Genomic DNA, 20792 nt, shown 5'->3' on the forward strand with positions numbered 1-20792 from the left:
CACCTGGAAAACTATGTTGGCATTAAGGATACTGCTCTGGCCTGGTTCCAATCCTGCCTATTTGACAGATCTTTTTCTGTTATAGTTGGAGAATTCTCCTCATCCCCAGACCCCCTCGCATGTGGTGTCCCCCAGGGGTCAATTCTTGGTCCATTATTATTCACCATTTATATTCTCCCCCCGGGTCAGATCATCTGTCATCGTAATATTAATGTTCACTGTTATGCGGACAACACCCAGCTTTATGTTCTGCTTACTGGTAATGACACACACGATCTTTCTCGTGTTATGGTTTGTCTCTCCGATATTAAGTGCTGGATGTCACAAAACTTCCTCCGGCTCAATGAGTCCAAATCTGAGGTACTTTTATTCGACACCTGTAACCTAACTGGTGAGCTGGAAAAGAATCTAGAGAACCTGTCCTCCAATCTCGCGCACTCTGCCTACAGTTTGGGTGTCTTTTTGACTCCACGCTACTTTGACACGCAAATCACTAGGGTAGTACAGTCTTGCTTTCTCCAAATTAGGAACATCACAAAAGTTAAAAATGTTCTATCTCAAACGGACCTTGAAAAAGTCGTCCATGCATTCATCTAATCACCCTGGATTATTGTAACTTCCTGTATTCAGGGCTCAGTCAAAAATTAATCTCCCACCTCCAGCTCATCCAAAACTCAGCTGCAAGACTGTTAACAAATTCCCAAGAGACATGAACACATCACTCTCATTCTTAAATGCTTCACTGGCTACCTGTTAGGTATAGGATTAATTTTAAAGTATTACTAATTACTTTTAAAGCCCTACATGGCCTCGCTCCTACATATATCACTGATTTACTCACATCCCATGGGCCTGGTCACTGCCTGCGCTCCTCGGGCAGGTCCTTTTTAACTGTTCCCTCAGCCAGCCTTGTTACTAAAGGCGACCAGGCATTTTCTGTAAGAGCCCCGAAGCTGTGGAGATCCCTACCTGAGGAAATCAGGCAAGCAACCTCACTGCCTTCTTTTAAATCACTTCTTAAAACTTACTTTTACAGTAAGGCTTTTTTATAGTAAATCCATTATTGCCCAATTTATTTATTTATTTTTGATATTGTTTATATCTTATACTTTTATAATTTTACATTATAATTTTCTTTCATCACCTTACTTTAATTGTTTTCATCATAATCATTGTTTTATCAGTGCTAATTCTCTTCATTTTAATTATGTTCTTGTGACTTTATCCTGATCATTTTTTTTTGTTCTGTGGAGCGTATCTGGTATTATATCTTATATTTTTGTTGTATTTTTTGGACTATGCATTATTTTATCCTGTTGTGTGAGGCACCTTTTAACGTTGGTTAGAAAGGTGCAATATAAATCAAGTTTATTATTATTATTATTATTTCTTTCGTGTTTCCTGTTTTACATCCTGTAGAGCTGGGTCAAAACTATGGACCTGAGGCACTATAGGGCAGATGTCACTTGATTGACAGTACTCGTCGTATTATGTGGGCTGTTCCGAGTAGGGCAATCTTCTGGACTGCGTGGATGTTGCCTGGGATATGGTTGGTGAACTTTTCCATTCCCTTCTTCATGAGTCCTAGAGCTCCGATGACCACTGGTGTTGTTTAGTTCTTCATTCCCCACATCCTGTTGATTTCAATCTCCAGGTCTTTGTACTTGGACAGCTTCTATGTGACTTTCACTGAGGTGTTTATTTTTTTGGATGGTATTGCCATGTCGATGAGCATGCAACTCTTTTGCTTCCTGTCCTTGATAACGATATCGGGCTTGTTGGCTTTTATCTCTCTGTCAGTGTGGATGGGCCTATCCCAGAAGATGGTGACATCATTGTTTTCAGTGACCGTTTTTGGCTCATGTTCGTACCACTTCTCAGTTGTCTTGATCTTGTAACTCCTGCAGATCTTCCAGTGCAGGTATGCTGCTGCCTTGGTGTGCCTGTATATGTACTCGGTCGATGGTTTCTTCATACATTCCACAGATTCTGCATTTTGGGCTTGTTCCATCTTTGATTATATGATGGTGATAGGATCTGGTTACCAGGCTCTGGTCTTGTGCAGCGATTATCAGGCCCTCTGTCTCTGCATTCAGTCCGGTGCTGCTCAGCCACTGGTGTGTCTTTTGTTGGTCCACGTCTGCGTCTTTCATTGTTTTTGGGTACTTCCCGTGCATTGCTTTGTCCTCCCAGGTTTTTTGCAGTTGCCGCTGGCCATGGTGTTTTGCCTTCTGCTTGACTCGTTTGGCATAGATGATAGCTGCCTCACTTTCTGTTGGTGGGGTTTCTGGGACATCAAGCTCTTTCTTGAATTGTGCAGCTTCTTTATTGATGGAGTAGATCTGATGTTTTACTATTCAGATGAGTGGGTCATCTGTTTTTGTCAGGTATGCATCCAGCCCGATAGTGGTAGTCTTGAAGGTCAGTTCGAGTTGGACTAGGCCTCGTCCTCCTTAAGCTCTTGGTAGGTACAGCCTGTCGACATCTGCTTTTGGGTGGTGCATCTTCTCCATGGTCAGCATCTTTCTTGTCTTGGTGTCAAGTCTCTTGAAGTCATTCAGTTTCCAATTGATGATTTTATTATTATTATTATCATTATTATTCAGAGTAATCGCCTACTGCCACCCTTCCTTCAGTAATTGTACTCTGCGTGTGTGTGTGTGTGTGTGTGTGTGTGTGTGTGTGTGTGTGTAACGAGGAGAGGGAAAGATAGAATGAGAGAGACAGAGTGAGGAGCATCAGTTCAGGAGCAAACAAGCCATTTAAAACTGATATATGCATATACAGGGTAATGACTAATACAACCAACAGCGCTCAATCTTCATCATTACTATCATAAATCAAGCTGTGTTTTGTGTGTGTGTTTACACATGTGTTTGTGTATTTACGTGCCATTCGTTTGTTTGTATTTCCCTCTCATTTGTTGCTCAGTTGACTGGACTATGATCAATCATGCTTCATTCTTTAAATCATTATTCGTGGCTAAAAAGAATGAGAAACATACATACAAACACATACATACAACTTTATATTTACAATATTTTCATAGATTACAGACACAAACATTTGCAAAACATTTTCGCCCCTCGGCTACTCCCTCCCCTCACTTTGTCTCTGCTTCTCCCATGTCTCTCCTGTAGTCCACAGGTTCAACGTCAACGTTCAACCAGGTACCAAGCTGGAGAGCGGACCAGCCGCCCTCCACCTGTGCAACAACCTGCTGGTCCTCACCAGGGACCATCCCCCGGCTGTCTGCGGCCACTGGAGGTTGCCTGAGCTACGTCGCTACGGTGCCGTGCCCAATGGCTTTGTGTTCGAGGGAGGAACTCGATGTGGATACTGTGAGTATAAGTGTCCAAGGGTGCTGGAGACAATAGTGGACATTCTCTACGATGTGGCTCCTTTTGGACTTGAACCTGTCACACTGACTGTACTTTACCCGCCAGTCTGTGGTGTGTGTGTGTGTGTGTGGGTGTTTGTGTGTATGTGTGTGTGCATGTGTGTACGTGTGTGTGTGTGTGTGTGTGTGTGTAACTGTGAATTGGTATCATCTGTGCGCGTGTATGTGTGTGCACGCGCGCGTGTGCATGGGTGTATGTGTGAGCACATGTGTGTGCGTGTGTGTGTGCGTGTGTGTATGTGTGTGCATGTGTGTGTGCGCGTGTGTGTGTTTTCACGAATGTGTGCCTGAGGAAGTACTTTGGAGGAAGAGACACTATTTAAAATAGTCAGCGGAGGGAAACTTTCAGTGAACTTGTAATTAAGCTAGCTAGTTTACAAGCCTGAAATGTGATTAATTATGAGCTCATAATGGCTTTTATAAGCTTGCAGTGTGACGTGTCACCCATGGCTAGATGTCTCATCTGTTTGCTTCATTTTGTTGGTTTGTAATAGATTATTAATTTTGAAATGTAATTAATTACAAGATTGGAATATAATTATAACTCTCAGTTTAGTGTCTTTTTTTGTTTTGTGCAGCAAATATGTGCACAGACACAGGCAAGATTTTGCATTTGTCCGCTGTCACACACAGTCAAATGTCACTCATCAGTTTTATTTTATTTAATATTATTTTAAAAGTAGGAGCGCCAGGAGGGTTCTGAGTGCCTTTGTGTTCGTGCAGGGGGTCTTTGCGTGTCCTGTTTGAAAACATTAATGTTTGTGTGCATATGAGCGTGCGTGTGTGTGCGCTAGTCAACAATGAGCAGACTTGTGGCTCCTACAGGAATAACTGTGAGGTCTGGAGGGTCCGGTTTCACTGCAGTGATGAACAACAGCTATAAATACCAGCATCTCCACTGGTGCTCAGCCAGCCAATAACATCGCCCCCTGGTGGCCTATCACACAGCCCATCTACATATTACCCAGAAGCCTTAGGGAGGGTGGAGAGTGACATTCTTTGCATAGGTTTATAGAGAGAGTGAGATAGAGAGAGAGAGCGAGAGAGAGCTCCAGAGCTAGCATGCTTGGCATGTGCATAAGTTAAAGCATGAGTTTGGACACTCAGGTTTACTTGTACTGTATGTTTACTTGAAATGGACACGTACTGAACAGTCCCTTTGACATGCCAGCCCTCAAACACACTACACATACATGGTAGCTTAACTGATTTTTAATATTAACCGTGAAATAACTGTTTTCAAATGTTCTACCGGGAACTCTATAAAATGACTGGTGATTGGTTCCCAACACGACGGTACAGAATGTAGAAGGTACAGGTTTAAATTATTTACCTAGAGAAATCAAACTCTCATTTCTGAGTGTGTTCTTCCATGAGGTTAGACCTGAGGTACCATTTTATTCTGAGAACCTACAAGCCAGTGTATTCAATTTATTGCCTGACTGCCATGCTTCTTCTCAAGAGCGCCCTAAAAGCTTGCTGCACCGAGGATTTGTGGCTGCAGCCTAAAACGTGGTGCCAGCGCGGCAGATCTTTTCCCCCCAGCATTCATACTTATGCACACCCATCCACCACAATACACACACACACACACACACACACACACACACACACACGCTTGCTTGCTTGCTGGTTGTCCATCGTGCCCGATGATGACCATCTTCTTCTATTTGTGGGTCCTTTGAGGACTCCGATAGCAGAAGATACCTGCGCAGAGATGGTTTTTAAAGTGGCATGGGGGGTGCGCTTCTCCCAACGCCACATGACTTGATTGTAGAGGAGATGGTTCCGATGGCAAGGGGGATCCCTAGACGACCGACACCTCCACACAACTGCAAGGGGCTGCTGGAAATCCAGTTTTTCGGAAACCGCCTCGAAGCGTACCGCCACAGCTTGCTTTTCTGTTGGGGTAAGCTCCCTTAACCTTTTGTCTTCCCAGACTCACCCACAAGGCAGCGGGGCAGTGGTTGATAGGTGCCAGTGCATGTCCACCAGGGTGGGCCTGCACACCATATCTCTGGGGCCCACTGCTGCTCCGAGATCCCCTGCCAAGTTAGCCTGGGGCCGCAAGACCCCAGTTACCACCTGTGGCCACGGGGAGGCCTGGCAGGAGTCTTGGTGAAGGAGAGGCTATGTACTGGCAAGGGAAGGCTTACACGCTAGGATGCTTCCCTATTCGCCACAAAAGCTAGCCAGCGGCAGCAAGCTAAGGGTAGGAAGGACACAAGCGGGTTGGAAGAACACATGCACCTTCCCTCCAACTACACACTGCTGCACTAGACGCATCACAACACCCTGTGTGTATGTACACACACACACACACACACATACACACACAACCTACAGCCGACTAATTGGTCCTATGGTATAGTGGGCAGTCTTGCCGTGTTAAGCTGGTGTTAGGCTGTGATCAGCTGAGCAGGGCTCTTGATGGATGTACAAGTCACACGGCTGATTGTGGAACTTCATCTTGGGATGTTGCAGACGCATACACGTGGCACACACACACAAAAATATGACGGACACGTAGAAAAACATGCAAACATACTTTAATGTGTTTGTACTAAAAAGTACAGTAGGCACACAACCCTGCACTTGTGCAATATGTAACAGTGTGAATTGGTATCATCAGTGTCCCAGTCCTTGACTAATGTGATAATAAGCTGAAGCCATACTGTACTCGAGGTGTCTGGGTCTCAGCGGGATGGATGTTCTCTGGCTTAACAGGACTGCGTGTCTTCATGTGCATCCTGGGACACACACACACACACACACACACACACACACACACACACACACACACACACACACACACACACACACACACACACACAAAACTTCTGATCTTGGAAGAGGGGATTTTGAGCCATCCTCTGGCTCTGTGCCGCACTGCGGCACGGTGGCGCAGTGGTTAGCGTGGTTGCCTCACAGCAAGAAGGTCCTGGGTTTGAACCCCTGGGTTGTCCAACCTTGGGGGTCGTCCCAGGTCGTCCTCTGTGTGGAGTTTGCATGTTCTCCTCGTATCTGCGTGGGTTTCCTCCCACAGTCCAAAGACATGTAGATCAGGTGAATCGGCCATACTAAATTGTCCCGAGGTTGTGTGTGTGTGTGTGTGTGTGTGTGTGTGTGTGTGTGTGGGTCCTGTGATGGACTGGCAGCCTGTCCAGGGTGTCTCCCTGCCTGCTGCCCAATAACTGCTGGGATAGGCTCCAGCATCCCCGCGACCCCAATTGGGATAAGCGGCTTGGATAATGGATCGATCCTCTGGCTCTGGTGTTAAATGTAATAGTGTCATGGTGAGCTCCAATCAAAAGGACTTCGACAAAAAAAATAAACTTAACTCATGTGAAGTTATTTTTCTCAATTTCCAACCATAGGATACTCCTATGCACCATCCATTTGCTCAGTATTAACGTGACTCTCAGAAAGTGCTCTCGTAGAAGATATGGAGGACGGCTGAGTAAAGAGGGCAAGAAAAAAAAAAAAAAGTTTAATCAAAATCACTTTTTTGAGTGTCAAAAAGGATAAAAAGCTTCCTGAGGACAATGATGTTTTCATTTATCAGATTTGTCACATTCGTTAAGAGGAGGAGTGATGAGAAAGGCTTTGTGCCGTACAGTCCTGACTGCATGACGATGGACAATGTGTTCAACTGGAATTCTGCACGACATACATTACTCTGCACCTCCCCCCACCTCCCTTCACCTTCTGTGTATGTTAAAGGACTCATGTTGCAGAATGGAGTTTGCCTACTTTGACATGCATGGAGCAGTATTATATATTATTTATATGCTGATAAAACAAAAAAAGTGCAGCAGCCATTGAAAACAGTCCATTTCAATTCAAGGGGAGAAAAGTGTCGTGAAAAAGTTATGAAAGTGCAATTACAATTTTTCACCAGCAGGTTGTATACGTTACCTGTAAATTATACAAACATGGCGAGGAAAAAAATAAGCTATAGGATGTCTGTCTAAATGTTGAGTAAATCAGGTGCTTGTTGAGATGAGATTGGTCCTGGCTCTCTGGTTCAAAAGGGAAACGTTACCAAGTAAAGAGGCCTATTTATTTGGTGGTCCTTCCGTCAACTCTTTTTTTTTAATTCCTTCAATTTGTGAACATGTGAAGGTACGGTACCCCGGGGCACTCTGTGGAGGGGCCTGCGGGAGTATGGGGTACTGGAGCAGGGGCGTCAAGCCATTCGGTCCTTGTATAACCGAAGTGAGAGCTGTGTCCGCATTCTCGGCACAAAGGCAAACACGTTTTCAGTGGGTGTCGGACTCCGCCATGGTTGTCCCTTGTCTCTGATTCTTTTTGTGATATCATGGACAGGATCTCAAGGCGCAGCCAAATTGAGGAGTGTGTCTGTGTTGGGAACCTCAGAATTACATCTCTACTCTTTGCAGATGATGTGGTTTTGTTGGCTTAATCAGAATGCGACCTCCGGTGTGCACTGGGGTGGTTTTAAGCTGAGAGTGAAATGGTTGGGATGAGAGTCAACACCTCCAAGTCTGAGGCCATGGTTCTCTACCAGAAAATGGTGGCTTGCTCCCTCCAGGTTGGGGATGGGTTGTTGCCTCAAGTGAAGGAGTTCAAGTATCTCGGGGCCTTGTTCATGAGTGTAGGTAGGATGGAGCAGGAGATTGACAGGTGGATTGGTGCAGCATCAGCAGTAATGCAGACATTGCACTGGACCATTGTGGTGAACAGGGAGCTGAGCCGGAAGGCAAAGCTCTCAATTTACCAGTTAGTCTTCGTTCCAACCCTCACCTATTGTCATGAGCTTTGCGTAGTGACAGAAAGGGCGAGATCGTGGATACAAGTGGCTGAAATGAGTTTCCTCTGTAGGGTGTCGGGGCTCAGCCTTAGAGATAGGGTGAGGAGCTCGGAGTAGAGCCGCTGCTCCTTTGTGTCGAAAGGAGTCAGTTGAGGTGGTTCAGGCATCTGCACCTTCCTTTGGAGATTTTCTGGGCACATCCAACTGGGAGGAGACCCCGGGGTAGACCCAGAAATCGCTGGAGGGATTACATGTCCAATCTGGCCTGGGAACACCTTGGGATGTCCAAGGAGGAGCTGGAGGGCATTGCTGGTGAGAGGGACGTCTGGAGTGCCCTACTTTTTTTTTTCTAAATTTATTTCTGATTTTTCCCTTTTTTCTCCCAATTTAGTGGCCAATCGATCCCTATTTTAATTCAAACACCCACCCTCGTACTGCATGCGTTTGTTAATTTTACTTCTGCGGCCGGCAGGCGACTCCAGGCCAAACCACTGTTTTTTCCGACACACACAGAGACGCATTCACGTGACGAACACAAGCTGACTCCACCCCCCTCCCGAAGACAGCATTGCCAATTATTGCTGCTTCATCGAGTCCGGCCATAGTCGGATCTGACGAGACCGGGGCGCGAACCCCAGTCCCCAGTGGGCAACTGCATCGACACAAAGCCGATGCTTAGACCGCTACACCACCGCGGACCCCTGGAGTGCCCTACTTAACTTGCTGCCGCCGCGACCCGACCCCGGAGAAGTGGCTGATGATGAGATGAGATGAGAGGTACAGAATGGTTCATGTAATTTTTCTTTGTAGGGGAAATTGACTTTGTAGGACAAAAGCATTTTCCGGGCCTTAAGTAGCTTCTAGTATTCATCAATCTTTTTACTTTCACATCTCTAATCTAAAACACATCCCTCACCAGCAGCACAACACACTGCAGCCTGTGAGCCTCAATGGCCTCTGTGTGCTGCATCAGCCTTGTCAATAGTTCTGTCTACGTATATATTTATAACTCAGCCTTTCAGTGTGGAGACCTAAATGCTGCCCTGATAATCATGCCATAGGCATAGACAGACCAACACTTGAACCATCACAGCAGCTTCTCCTGCTGGATGGATATCTTGTTACATATAGTGGTGCTTGAAAGTTTGTGAACCCTTTAGAATGTTCTATATTTCTGCATAAATATGACCTAAAACAACATCAGATTTTCACACAAGTCCTAAAAGTAGATAAAGAAAACCCTATTAAACAAATGAGACAAAAGTATTATACTTGGTCATTCATTTATTGAGGAAAATGATCCAGTATCACATATCTGTGAGTGGCAAAAGTATATGAACGTTTGCTTTCAGTATCTGGTGTGACCCCCCCCCTCCCCATGCAGCAATAACTGTAACTGTTGATCAGTCCTGCACATCAGCTTTGAGGAATTTTAGCCCATTCCTTCATACAGAACAGCTTCAATTCTGGGATGTTGGTGGGTTTCCTCACATGAACTGCTCGCTTCAGGTCCTTCCACAACATTTCGATTGGATTAAGGTCAGGACTTTGACTTGGCCATTCCAAAACATTAACTTTATTCTTCTTTAACCATTCTTTGGTAGAGCGACTTGTGTACTTAGGGTTGTTGTCTTGCTGCATGACCCACGTTCTCTTGAGATTCAGTTCATGGACAGATGTCCTGACATTTTCCTTGAGAATTCGCTGGTATAATTCAGAATTCATTGTTCCATCAATGATGGCAAGCCTTCGTGGCCCAGATGCAGCAAAACAGGCCCAAACACTGATGCTACCACCACCATGTTTCACAAATGGGATAAGGGCTCTTATGCTGGAATGCAGTGTTTTCCTTTATCCAAACATAATGCTTCTCATTAGCAGCTGATGAGTGTACGATGCACGAAACAGGCCTGTACTGCTGTGTATTAAAAAAAATTCCATCTGTATTGATATTCAGCTCCTCATTAGTTGAGCACTTATAACAACACCATTGATGGTTTCAGAAAAAAACCCGATATATATATATTTTTTTTTTTTTGGTTTTATTTTTTTAAAATTATTTTATTATAGTTGGCGGCAAGGTGGTGCAGTGGTTAGCGTGGTCACCTCATAGCAAGAAGGTCCTGGGTTCGAGCCCTGGGGTCATCCAACCTTGGGGGTGGTCCCGGGTCATCCTCTATGTGGAGTTTGCATGTTCTCCCTGTGTCTGTGTGGGTTTCCTCTTGGTGGTCCGGTTTCCTCCCACAGTCCAAAGACATGCAGGTCAGGTGAATTGGCCATAATACATTTTCCCTAGGTGTGAATGTGTGTGTGAGTCCTGTGATGGACTGGCAGCCTGTACAGGGTGTCTCCCCACCTGCCTCCATATACACTCACTGGCCACTTTATTAGGTACACCTTGCTAGTACCGGGTTGGATCCCCTTTTGCCTTCAGAACTGCCTTAATCCTTCATGGCATAGATTCAACAAGGTACTGGAAACATTCCTCAGAGAGTTTGGTCCATATTGACATGATAGCATCACGCAGTTGCTGCAGATTTGTCGGCTGCACATCCATGATGCGAATCTCCCGGTCCACCACATCCCAAAGGTGCTCTATTGGATTGAGATCTGGTGACTGTGGAGGCCATTTGAGTACAGTGAACTCATTGTCATGTTCAAGAAACCAGTCTGAGATGATTCGAGCTTTATGACATGGCACGTTATCCTGCTGGAAGTAGCCATCAGAAGATGGGAACACTGTGGTCATAAAGGGATGGACATGGTCAGCAACAATACTCAGGTAGGCTGTGGCGTTGACACGATGCTCAATTGGTACTAAGGGGCCCAAAGTGTGCCAAGAAAATATCCCCCACACCATTACACCACCACCACCAGCCTGAACCGTTGATACAAGGCAGGATGGATCCATGCTTTCATGTTGTTGACGCCAAATTCTGACCCTACCATCCGAATGTCGCAGCAGAAATCGAGACTCATCAGACCAGGCAACGTTTTTCCAATCTTCTATTGTCCAATTTTGGTGAGCCAGTGCGAATTGTAGCCTCAGTTTCCTGTGTGGTCTTCTGCTGCTGTAGCCCATCTGCCTCAAGGTTCGACGTGTTGTGCGTTCAGAGATGCTCTTCTGCATACCTCGGTTGTAATGAGTGGTTATTTGAGTTACTGTTGCCTTTCTATCAGCTTGAACCAGTCTGGCCATTCTCCTCTGACCTCTGGCATCAACAAGGCATTTTCGCCCACAGAACTGCCGCTCACTGGATATTTTCTCTTTTTCGGACCATTCTCTGTAAACCCTAGAGATGGTTGTGTGTGAAAATCCCAGTAGATCAGCAGTTTCTGAAATACTCAGACCATCCCGTCTGGCACCAACAACCATGCCACGTTCAAAGTCACTTAAATCACCTTTCTTCCCCATTCTGATGCTCGGTTTGAACTGCAGCAGATCGTCTTGACCATGTCTACATACCTAAATGCATTGAGTTGCTGCCATGTGATTGGCTGATTAGAAATTTGCGTTAACGAGCAGTTGGACAGGTGTGCCTAATAAAGTGGCCGGTGAGTGTATATATACATATACTACATATATATATATAGAGAGAGAGAGAGTGACTTTCAACAATACTCTAATAAAAATCACAAGAAAATTACAACACAAAGACCAACAGGGTCAGTAACATCAGATTCACAGAATCTAAATCATCTCAGGACACTCCCCAAGATCAGCTCATCATCCACAATACAGCAAAGTGCATTTTTACAACACCACGCCTTGCAAAAACTTTCCAGATCGTCCATCATTTTGAAGTAGCAAAAATCTACTTTCAAACGAGCTCTTAACATTCTTACAAACACAAAAACAGCATCATCATCAGCATCCCCAGCATCCCTCATTCTGTTTCTTCTGCTCAGGTACACGGCCGTCTTTGCACTCCCCAGAACGAAAGAGAGAGAGAAAGAGAGAGCACTTTTATCTACACCATTGATGGTTTCCGAAAAAACAAAAACAAAACGCTATCTATCTATTTATGTATCTGTCTATATACATATGTGTGTGTATGTATATATGTATGTATGTATACACACACACACACAGCTGATGAGTGCATTGAGAACAAAACAAGCCTGTTCTGCCATTTAACAACTTTAAGTTAAATATATATTTATATATATACACGTGCACAAACGCACACACACAGTGCAGACTATTGGCGACTGGCTCAAGAAGTTCTTTGGTGACTCATGAAATAATTTTCTCTACAGTCTGTCTTTTCTGTTTCTTTCTTTGCTTCATTTTTTGGAGCAGTCAGTTTTGTATAAAATGGTTTTTTCTTTCCTTTTCAGCGAAAGCCTTTTTTTCTTTTCTTGCATAGCTGTCTTTTTGATGTCCCAGTAGCGATTTTAACATTTCATGACCTTTTTTTCACTTGTCTTGTGTTTTCTTTTCATACACCCACCTCTTTGTGGGCTCAATTGAAAAGTGTGTTATGAATTTAGCAATATTTTATGTAACCGGGCTGTTGTTGCTCAAAGAGAGCTTATCTTACCTTGCCTCATGACCAAGGACCAAGAAGAGCCTTCCAAATCCATCGGCCTTACTCAGCCAACTCCTTTGTCTTTCGACATGTTCTTACAAAACTGTTTCTTCCATGTTGCTCCTTACACCAACACAGTGTTCAGTTTGTCTCTGTGTCATTTAACACTAGAACTGTTCCCCCCTCACGGCTACTGCTTCCTGATGACCGTGTGTGGTTTCTCAGTCTCCCTTTCAATTATTAGCTCTGACAGGAAGAGAGTCCCCAATTGATCGTTCTTCACTCTCTCTCTCTGTGTCTCTGTCTGTCTGTCTGTTTCTCTCTCTCTTTGTCTCTCTCTGTCTGTCTGTCTTTCTCTCTGTCTTTCTCTTTCTCTCTCTCTCTCTGTTTGTCTGTCTCTCTCTGTCTCTTTGTCTTTTGCCCTGTGTCTGTCTGTCTCTGTCTCTCAACACTTTAGGGGCTGGTGTGTTCTTCTTGTCCTGTCCAGAGGGGGAGCAGATCAGTTTCCTATTTGACTGCATTGTCAGAGGTATCTCCCCAAGCAGGGCTCCTCATGGCCTCAGACCAGCTCTACCAGGTAGGGGTCCACACACACACACACACACATACAGAGCTAAGCATCTATTGATAGCGTCTGTGTTTCTGTCATTAGCAAGTGTTTTCTTCGTGACAGTTTTTCAGCAGAATGTATGAAAAAGTTCCTCTGTTCTAAAATAAGAGAAACCTATCATGCAGCTATGTGAGCTTCACTGTGTGGATTTACTGGGTGTTTATAGTGTGTGTGTGTGTGTGTGTGTGTGTGTGTGTGTGTGTGTGTGTGTGTTGTTGAGTATGTATGTCGGCGCCAGGCCATGGGAGGAAATTGCATGCTTAAAGCCCCACAGGGTCCCCACGTGGATCAAAGGGTCGTGTGTGTGTGTGTGTGTGTGTGTTTGTGTTGTGTGAAACTGTACCATGCAGTACTGCTAACTCACACAGGCACTTCTAAGAATATGACACATATTGAGGGTGAGGGTTTAGTGTCGATGGAAAACAGAATAGAGATGTGACTGCAGGCATACCCAGGAAGTGACTTTGTGATGGCCTGCTCAGAGAGACAGTCCTGTCCCCGTGCAAGGCTGCACCAATATCAAAGCTCATATACCACCCAAAACAAAGTCATTTTGGAGTGCTGTACTGACTGCTTTAGTGATGACGAGGGACCTGCGCATCATAAACTTGAAAAACTTATTGACAATAAAATTTGCAATGCATCCCATTACTTTGAAGCATGGAGCTGAGAACGGCATTTGTCTTGTGGCAGCTTCTTCCCCTTTTTTTTTCTCGACGATATCATTAACCATCTCTGTACCCATTCACAATAATGTCAAACTGCAGTTTAGACTTCATTCTGCAGTTTCCTGCCATCTTGTCAGCCCGGCCTGTGTTGCTCAATGCTGAGACCTTCTCTTTACCCTGAGACATTCAGTGCTCCGAGGCAGCTATAATTAGAGTAGACTAGCAACATTAGCAAATGTTAGCTGATACCTCAGGACATAGTGAGGAAGCTTGGCATCCCCGGGAGTTAGCGGCTAGCATAAACTTCAGCAGGCCAGTGGCGGAAAACCTTGGGTTAGGTTGTTTCCACACAAACCTCCTGACCCGCCGGAACACACGCACACACACAAATGCACACACGCATGCGTGCATGCACACATCTAGATCTCCCCCTTGTGCCAACACACCTCTGTGTAGATGCAGTAAATTGGTAGAGTTTTACACAAAATGTGAGTGTGAAGAGCGATGTGAGATGTTTGAAACATCGGTTTCAATGATCAGTTCATAGGCAGGTTAGAGTTCCTCACCAATAAGTGCTGAAACGATCAGTCAATTAATTCATTAGTTAGTTGACGGTAAATTAATCGAGGGTTATGGTTATAATTTTGGTGAATGATTGTTTGAATCTTTTGTTACATCAGTTATGTTATGTAAGGTAATAATGTTTTAAGATGCTTCAAGGAAACTTATTATTCCTGTGCCTAAAAATACCTTTCATCAAGTTTAAATGATCATAGACCAGTTGCCTTGAGCTCTGTGATAATGAAATGCTTAAAAATGTTTAATAAGGTCCTTTCTAGAATAATAACGTGCCAGGTTTGAGTAAATTCAGTTTGCTACCCAGTCCAGTAAAACTCTAGATAGATGGTGCTGTTTGGCTTGCTTTGCATACTGTCGTGCGACATCTTGAGGATAAAGACACCCATTACATAATGTTTTTTATCAGCTACTGTTCTGCATGTAATGTCACTGTACCGCCGCAACTAGAGTCAGAATTGAGGCCCGGGTCTGTGTAACTCAATCTTTGAAGTAGGATCAGACTACTACACTGGCATTCTCAGTACAGATGCCCCACAGGCCTGCAGCCTCAGACCTCTGCTGACTTTAGGCCTGTTAACATATGACTGTGCTGCCAAACATGACAGCAATCATGCCATAACATTTGCAGATGACACTACTACAGTGATTGATCTGGCGAGCGACAGCCACTAGGACACTATGTGTATAACAAGCTCTTTGTTATCATAAACAGACAAAGAACTCGCTGACCTCTGACCCTCAGAAATACTCAAGTTCATTCTCAACCCTGTGACAATCAATGAGGACTGGTGTTGCAGTCCTCGACATGGCCATGGATACGCATGCTATTACAGATCATGCATTTTCTTTTCTTTCTTTTTTTTACCCCCCCCCCTTTTCTCCCCAATTGTATTCGGCCGATTATCCAAGCCGTCCCGGTTGCTGCTCCACCCCCTCTGCCGATCCGGGGAGGGCTGCAGACTACCACATGCCTCGCTAGCCGCTTTTCTCAACTGACAGTGAGGCGTTTCACCAGGGGGACGTAGCATGTGGGAGGATCATGCTATTCTCCCCAGTTCCCCCTCCCCCCGAACAGGCGCCCCGATCGACCAGAGGAGGTGCTAGTGCAGCAACCAGGACACATACTCACATCCAGCTTCCCACCTGCAGACACGGCCAATTGTGTCTGTAGGGACGCCCGACCAAGCCGGAGGTAACACAGACTGATTGTACCTTTAAATAAGGCTTCACTTTCTGAGATGTCTGTAAAAATGTGGCATGTCAATTGAAATCATGGTTGGCATGCCAGGCACACTTCTGCCAGTGTACCATTGAAAGCGTCCTCACTGGAGGCCAAATGGTGCAAACTGGCAACCAAACCGAATGAGATTACAGGCTGAAAAGAAGGAGTGTAAAACGGGCATCTGAAATAACAGGCACAGATCTACCACAGCTCTTGGACATTTACACCACTCACTGTTAGAAGAAAGCACAGTCCATTGTTGAGGATATGAGAGACATACATCCCAACACATTCCCACTACTACCATCTGGGAAGCACCACCAAAGTGTTACGACCCACACCACCTGCTTCAGGAACAGAAGATGGCTGGTTTTGCACTCACGTGCATGGACATTCATATGTGTAGCTACTATATAGTGTGATTTGGATTTCCCCCCCCCTTAACTATGCTGCTTTTTCTATTCAGCTGTTTCTGCTTTTTCATTATGTTCTCGTGTTTTATTTTTTGGGATTTTTCTCCCCAATTGTCTACTACTACTACTACTACTTTTGGCTGCTCCCGTTAGGGGTCGCCACAGCGGATCATCCGTTTCCATTTCTTCCTGTCTTCTGCGTCTTCCTCTCTCACACCAGCCACCTGCATGTCTTCCCTCACCACATCCATAAACCATAAACCCCCTCTTTGGCCTTCCTCTTCTCCTCTTCCCTGGCAGCTCCATATTCAGCATCCTTCTCCCAATATACTCAGCATCTCTCCTCCACACATGTCCGAGCCATCTCAATCTTGTCTCTCTTGCTTTGTCTCCAAACCGTCCAACCTGAGCGGTCCCTCTAATATAAACGTTCCTAATCCTGTCCTTCTTCGTTACTCCCAGTGAAAATCTTAGCATCTTCAACTCTGCCACCTCCAGCTCCGCCTCCTGTCTTTTTGTCAGTGCCACTGTCTCCAAACCATATAACATAGCTGGTCTCACAACCATCTTGTAAACTTTCCCTTTAACTCTTGCTGATACCCTTCTGTCGCAAGTCACTCCTGACACACTTCTCCACCCACTCCACCCTGCCTGCACTCTCTTTTTCACCTCTCTACTGCACTCCCCGTTACTTTGGACAGTTGACCCCAAGTATTTAAACTCAAATGCCTTTGTCACCTCCACTCCTTGCATCCTGACCATTCCACTATCCTCTCTCTCATTCACGCATATGTATTCCATCTTGCTCCTACTGACTTTCATTCCTCTTCTCTCCAGTGCATACCTCCACCTCTCCAGGCTCTCCTCAACCTGCACCCTACTCTCGCTGCAGATCACAATGTCATCCGCGAACATCATCGTCCATGGAGACTCCTGCCTGATCTTGTCCGTCAACCTGTCCATCACCATTGAAAACAAGAAAGGGCTCAGAGCCGATCCTTGATGTAATCCGACCTCCACCTTGAACCCATCTGTCATTCCAACTGCACACCTCACCATTGTCACACTTCCCTCATACGTATCCTGCACCACTCCTACATACTTCTCTACAACTCCTGACTTCCTCATACAATACCACACCTCCTTTCTCGGCACTCCGTCATAAGCTTTCTCTAAATCTACAAAGACACTGTGTAACTCCTTCTGGCCTTCTCTATACTTCTCAATCAACATTCTCATAGCAAACATCGCATCTGTGGTGCTCTTTCGTGGCATGAAACCATACTGCTGCTCGCTGATCGTCACCTCTCCTCTTAACCTAGCTTCTGTTACTCCTTCCCAAATCTTCATGCTGTGGCTGATTAACTTTATACCTCTGTAGTTGTTACAGTTCTGCACATCGCCCTTGTTTTTGAAAATCGGTACCAGTATGCTTCTTCTCCACTCCTCAGGCATCCTCTCACTTTCCAGGATTGTGTTAAACAATCTAGTTAAAAACTCCACTGCCATCTCTCCTAAACATCTCCATGCCTCCACAGGTATGTCATCAGGACCAACTGCCTTTCCACTCTTCATCCTCTTCATAGCTGCCCTCACTTCCTCCTTGCTAATCCGCTGAACTTCCTGATTCACTATCCCTACATCATCCAACCTTCTCTCTCTCTCATTTTCTTCATTCATCAGCCCCTCAAAGTATTCCTTCCACCTTCTTAGCACACTCTCCTCGCTCGTCAGCACATTTCCATCTCTATCCTTGATCGCCCTAACTTGCTGCACATCCTTTGCAGCTCGGTCCCTCTGTCTAGCCAGACAGTACAAGTCCTTTCCCCCTTCCTTTGTGTCTAACCTCTCATACAATTCACCATACGCCTTTGCCATCTCTCTCTTTGCTTTACGCTGCATCTCCTTGTACTCCTGTCTACTTTCTTCCTCTCTCTTACTATCCCACTTCTTCTTTGCCAACCTTTTCCTCTGTATAATTTGCTGTACTTCCTCATTCCACCACCAAGTCTCCTTGTCTTCCTTCCTCTGTCCTGATGACACACCAAGTACCTTCCTAGCTGTCTCCCTCACTTTTTCTGCAGTGGTTGTCCAGCCATCTGGCAACTCTTCACTACCACCCAGTGCCTGTCTTAACTCCTGCCTGAACTCCACACAAAAGTCTTCCTTCTTCAACTTCTACCATTTGATCTTCGGCTGTGTCTTCACTTGCTTCCTCTTCTTGGTCTCCAAAGTCATCCTGCAGACCACCATCCGATGCTGCCTAGCTATGTTCTCCCCTGTCACCACCTTGCAGTCTCCAATCCCTTTTAGATGGCGCCTTCTACATAAGATATAGTCCACCTGTGTGCACTTTCCTCCACTCTTGTATGTCACCCTGTGTTCCTCCCTCTTCTTGAAATATGTATTCACCACAGCCATTTCCATCCTTTTCGCAAAATCGACCACCATCTGTCCTTCCACATTTCTCTTCTTGACGCCATACCTTCCCATCACCTCCTCATCACCTCTGTCCCTTCACCAACATATCCACTGAAGTCCGCTCCAATCACCACTCTCTCCTCCTTGGGTACCCTCTCCACCACGTCGTCCAACTCACTCCAGAATTCTTCTTTTTCATCCATCTCACACCCAACTTGCGGGGCATATGCGCTGATAACATTCAGCAATAAACCTTCAATTTCCAGCTTCATACTCATCACTCTGTCTGACAGTCTCTTCACCTCCAGCACGCTCTTGACATACTCTTCCTTCAGAATTACCCCTACCCCATTACTCCTCCCATTGACACCATGGTAGAAGAGTTTGAACCCACCTCCGATACTCCTGGCCTTACTCCCCTTCCACCTGGTCTCTTGCACACACAGTATGCCTACCTTTCTTCTTTCCATCATGTCAGCCAGCTCTCTCCCTTTACCAGTCATAGTGCCAACATTCAAAGTTCCAACTCTCACCTCCACATGCCTACCCTTCCTCCTCTCTAGCTGCCTCTGGACATGCTTTCCCCCTCTCCTTCTCCTTCGCCCAACAGTAGCCTGGTTTCCACCGACACCCTGCTGGTTAACAGTACCGGTGGCGGTCGTTGGTAACCCGGGCCTCGACTGATCCGGTATGTAAGTCTTATTTATGATCCGCATATTTGATTTGGCAAAGATTTTACGCCGGATGCCCTTCCTGATGCAACCCTCCCCATTTTTCCGGGCTTGGGACCGGCACTAAGGATGCACTGGCTTGTGCATCCTCTCCCCAATTGTATCCGGCAAATTACCCCACTCTTCTGAGCCATCGCAGTTGCTGGTCCACCCCCTCTGCCAATCCGGGGAGGCCGCAGACTACCACATGCCTCCTCCGATACATGTGGAGTCACCAGCCGCTTCTTTTCACCTGACAGTGAGGAGTTTCACCAGGGGGACGTAGACGATAAAGGGAGGGTCATGTTATTCCCTCAGTTCTCCCTCCCCCCCGAACAGGCACCCTGACTGACCAGAGGAGGCGCTAGTGCAGTGACCAGAACACATACCCACGTCCGGCTTCCCACCAGCAGACACGGCCAATTGTGTCTGTAGGGACGCCCGACCAAGCCGGAGGTAACACGGGGATTCGAACTGGGATCCCTGTGTTGGTCGGTTGGAAACGTGAGCCAGGGGAGTTATTCAACAAGAGTTTCGGCCATATGGCATTGGGTTAATCGGGTGGGATAAGTGGAAAAACTAGAAATACATTTATAAAAAAAAGAAAACAATTTTATCACCGTTTTTTTTCAGTAACAATGTCCCTTGGTTCTGTATATTTCTTAAGTTTTGATACGAAAGATTTGTCTGAGCACCAATTAATTGAAATGTTGCCCCCTGTTCTGACGCCTTCATTATATGAGCCAACATAGAATATACTGTTGGATAGATGTTTTTCTTCACAACTCACTTCCACAGTTGTGTCACCTACCTCTTTTAGTAGAAATTGTTTAATGTAATCTCTGTCACAGTAATTGGCTGTAGAGTTTAATGACCTGTCTTGTTGATGAACAGCAGAGTAGTATGCATGATATATAATACATGCATAATACAATATAATATTGATGAATGTTATCAGTGCATATGCCCAGCAAGTTGGGTGTGAGATGGAAAAGAAAGAAGAATTCTGGAGTGAGTTGGATGAAGTGGTGGAGAGTGTACCCAAGGAGGAGAGAGTGGTGATTGGAACGGACTTCATGTTGTTGATCTGAGGAGGGAAATGACACCACTGACCCCTGTCTACATCCAGGGAGTCAGTCTTAGCCCAGTCCAATAAACTGGACTGGGCTAAGAACACTGTTGCCGTCTACAAGAAGGGACAGAGCCGTCTCTACTTTTTGAGGAGGCTTAGGTCCTTCAACATCTGCCAGACAATGCTCAGGATGTGGTATGAGTCTGTGGTGGCCAGTACTCTCCTGTTTGCTGTTGTGTGTTGGGGCAGCAGGTTGAGGGTAGCGGATGCAAACAGGCTCAATAAACTGAGCCGCAAGGCCGGTGACGTTGTGGGGGTGAAACTGGATTCCCTGGCAGCAGTTTCTGAGAGGAGGATGCTGTTGAAATTGCACGCCATCATGGACAATGTC

The 20792-nt window shown here is 45.6% G+C and overlaps 1 protein-coding gene across 1 annotated transcript in view; it reads left to right on the forward strand.

Annotated features, from left to right (window-relative positions):
- Positions 1–20792, forward strand: part of dok7b (docking protein 7b) — a 52270-nt gene that overhangs the window by 19131 nt on the left and 12347 nt on the right. Inside the window, exons 5-6 of the mRNA XM_056280522.1 lie at positions 3141–3341; positions 13164–13283. Coding sequence (XP_056136497.1) covers positions 3141–3341; positions 13164–13283 — 321 coding nt within the window. The remainder of the gene's footprint in view (positions 1–3140; positions 3342–13163; positions 13284–20792) is intronic.

The sequence above is a fragment of the Lampris incognitus genome, chromosome 5, assembly GCF_029633865.1.
Source record: "Lampris incognitus isolate fLamInc1 chromosome 5, fLamInc1.hap2, whole genome shotgun sequence".
Classification (NCBI taxonomy): Eukaryota; Metazoa; Chordata; class Actinopteri; order Lampriformes; family Lampridae; genus Lampris; species Lampris incognitus.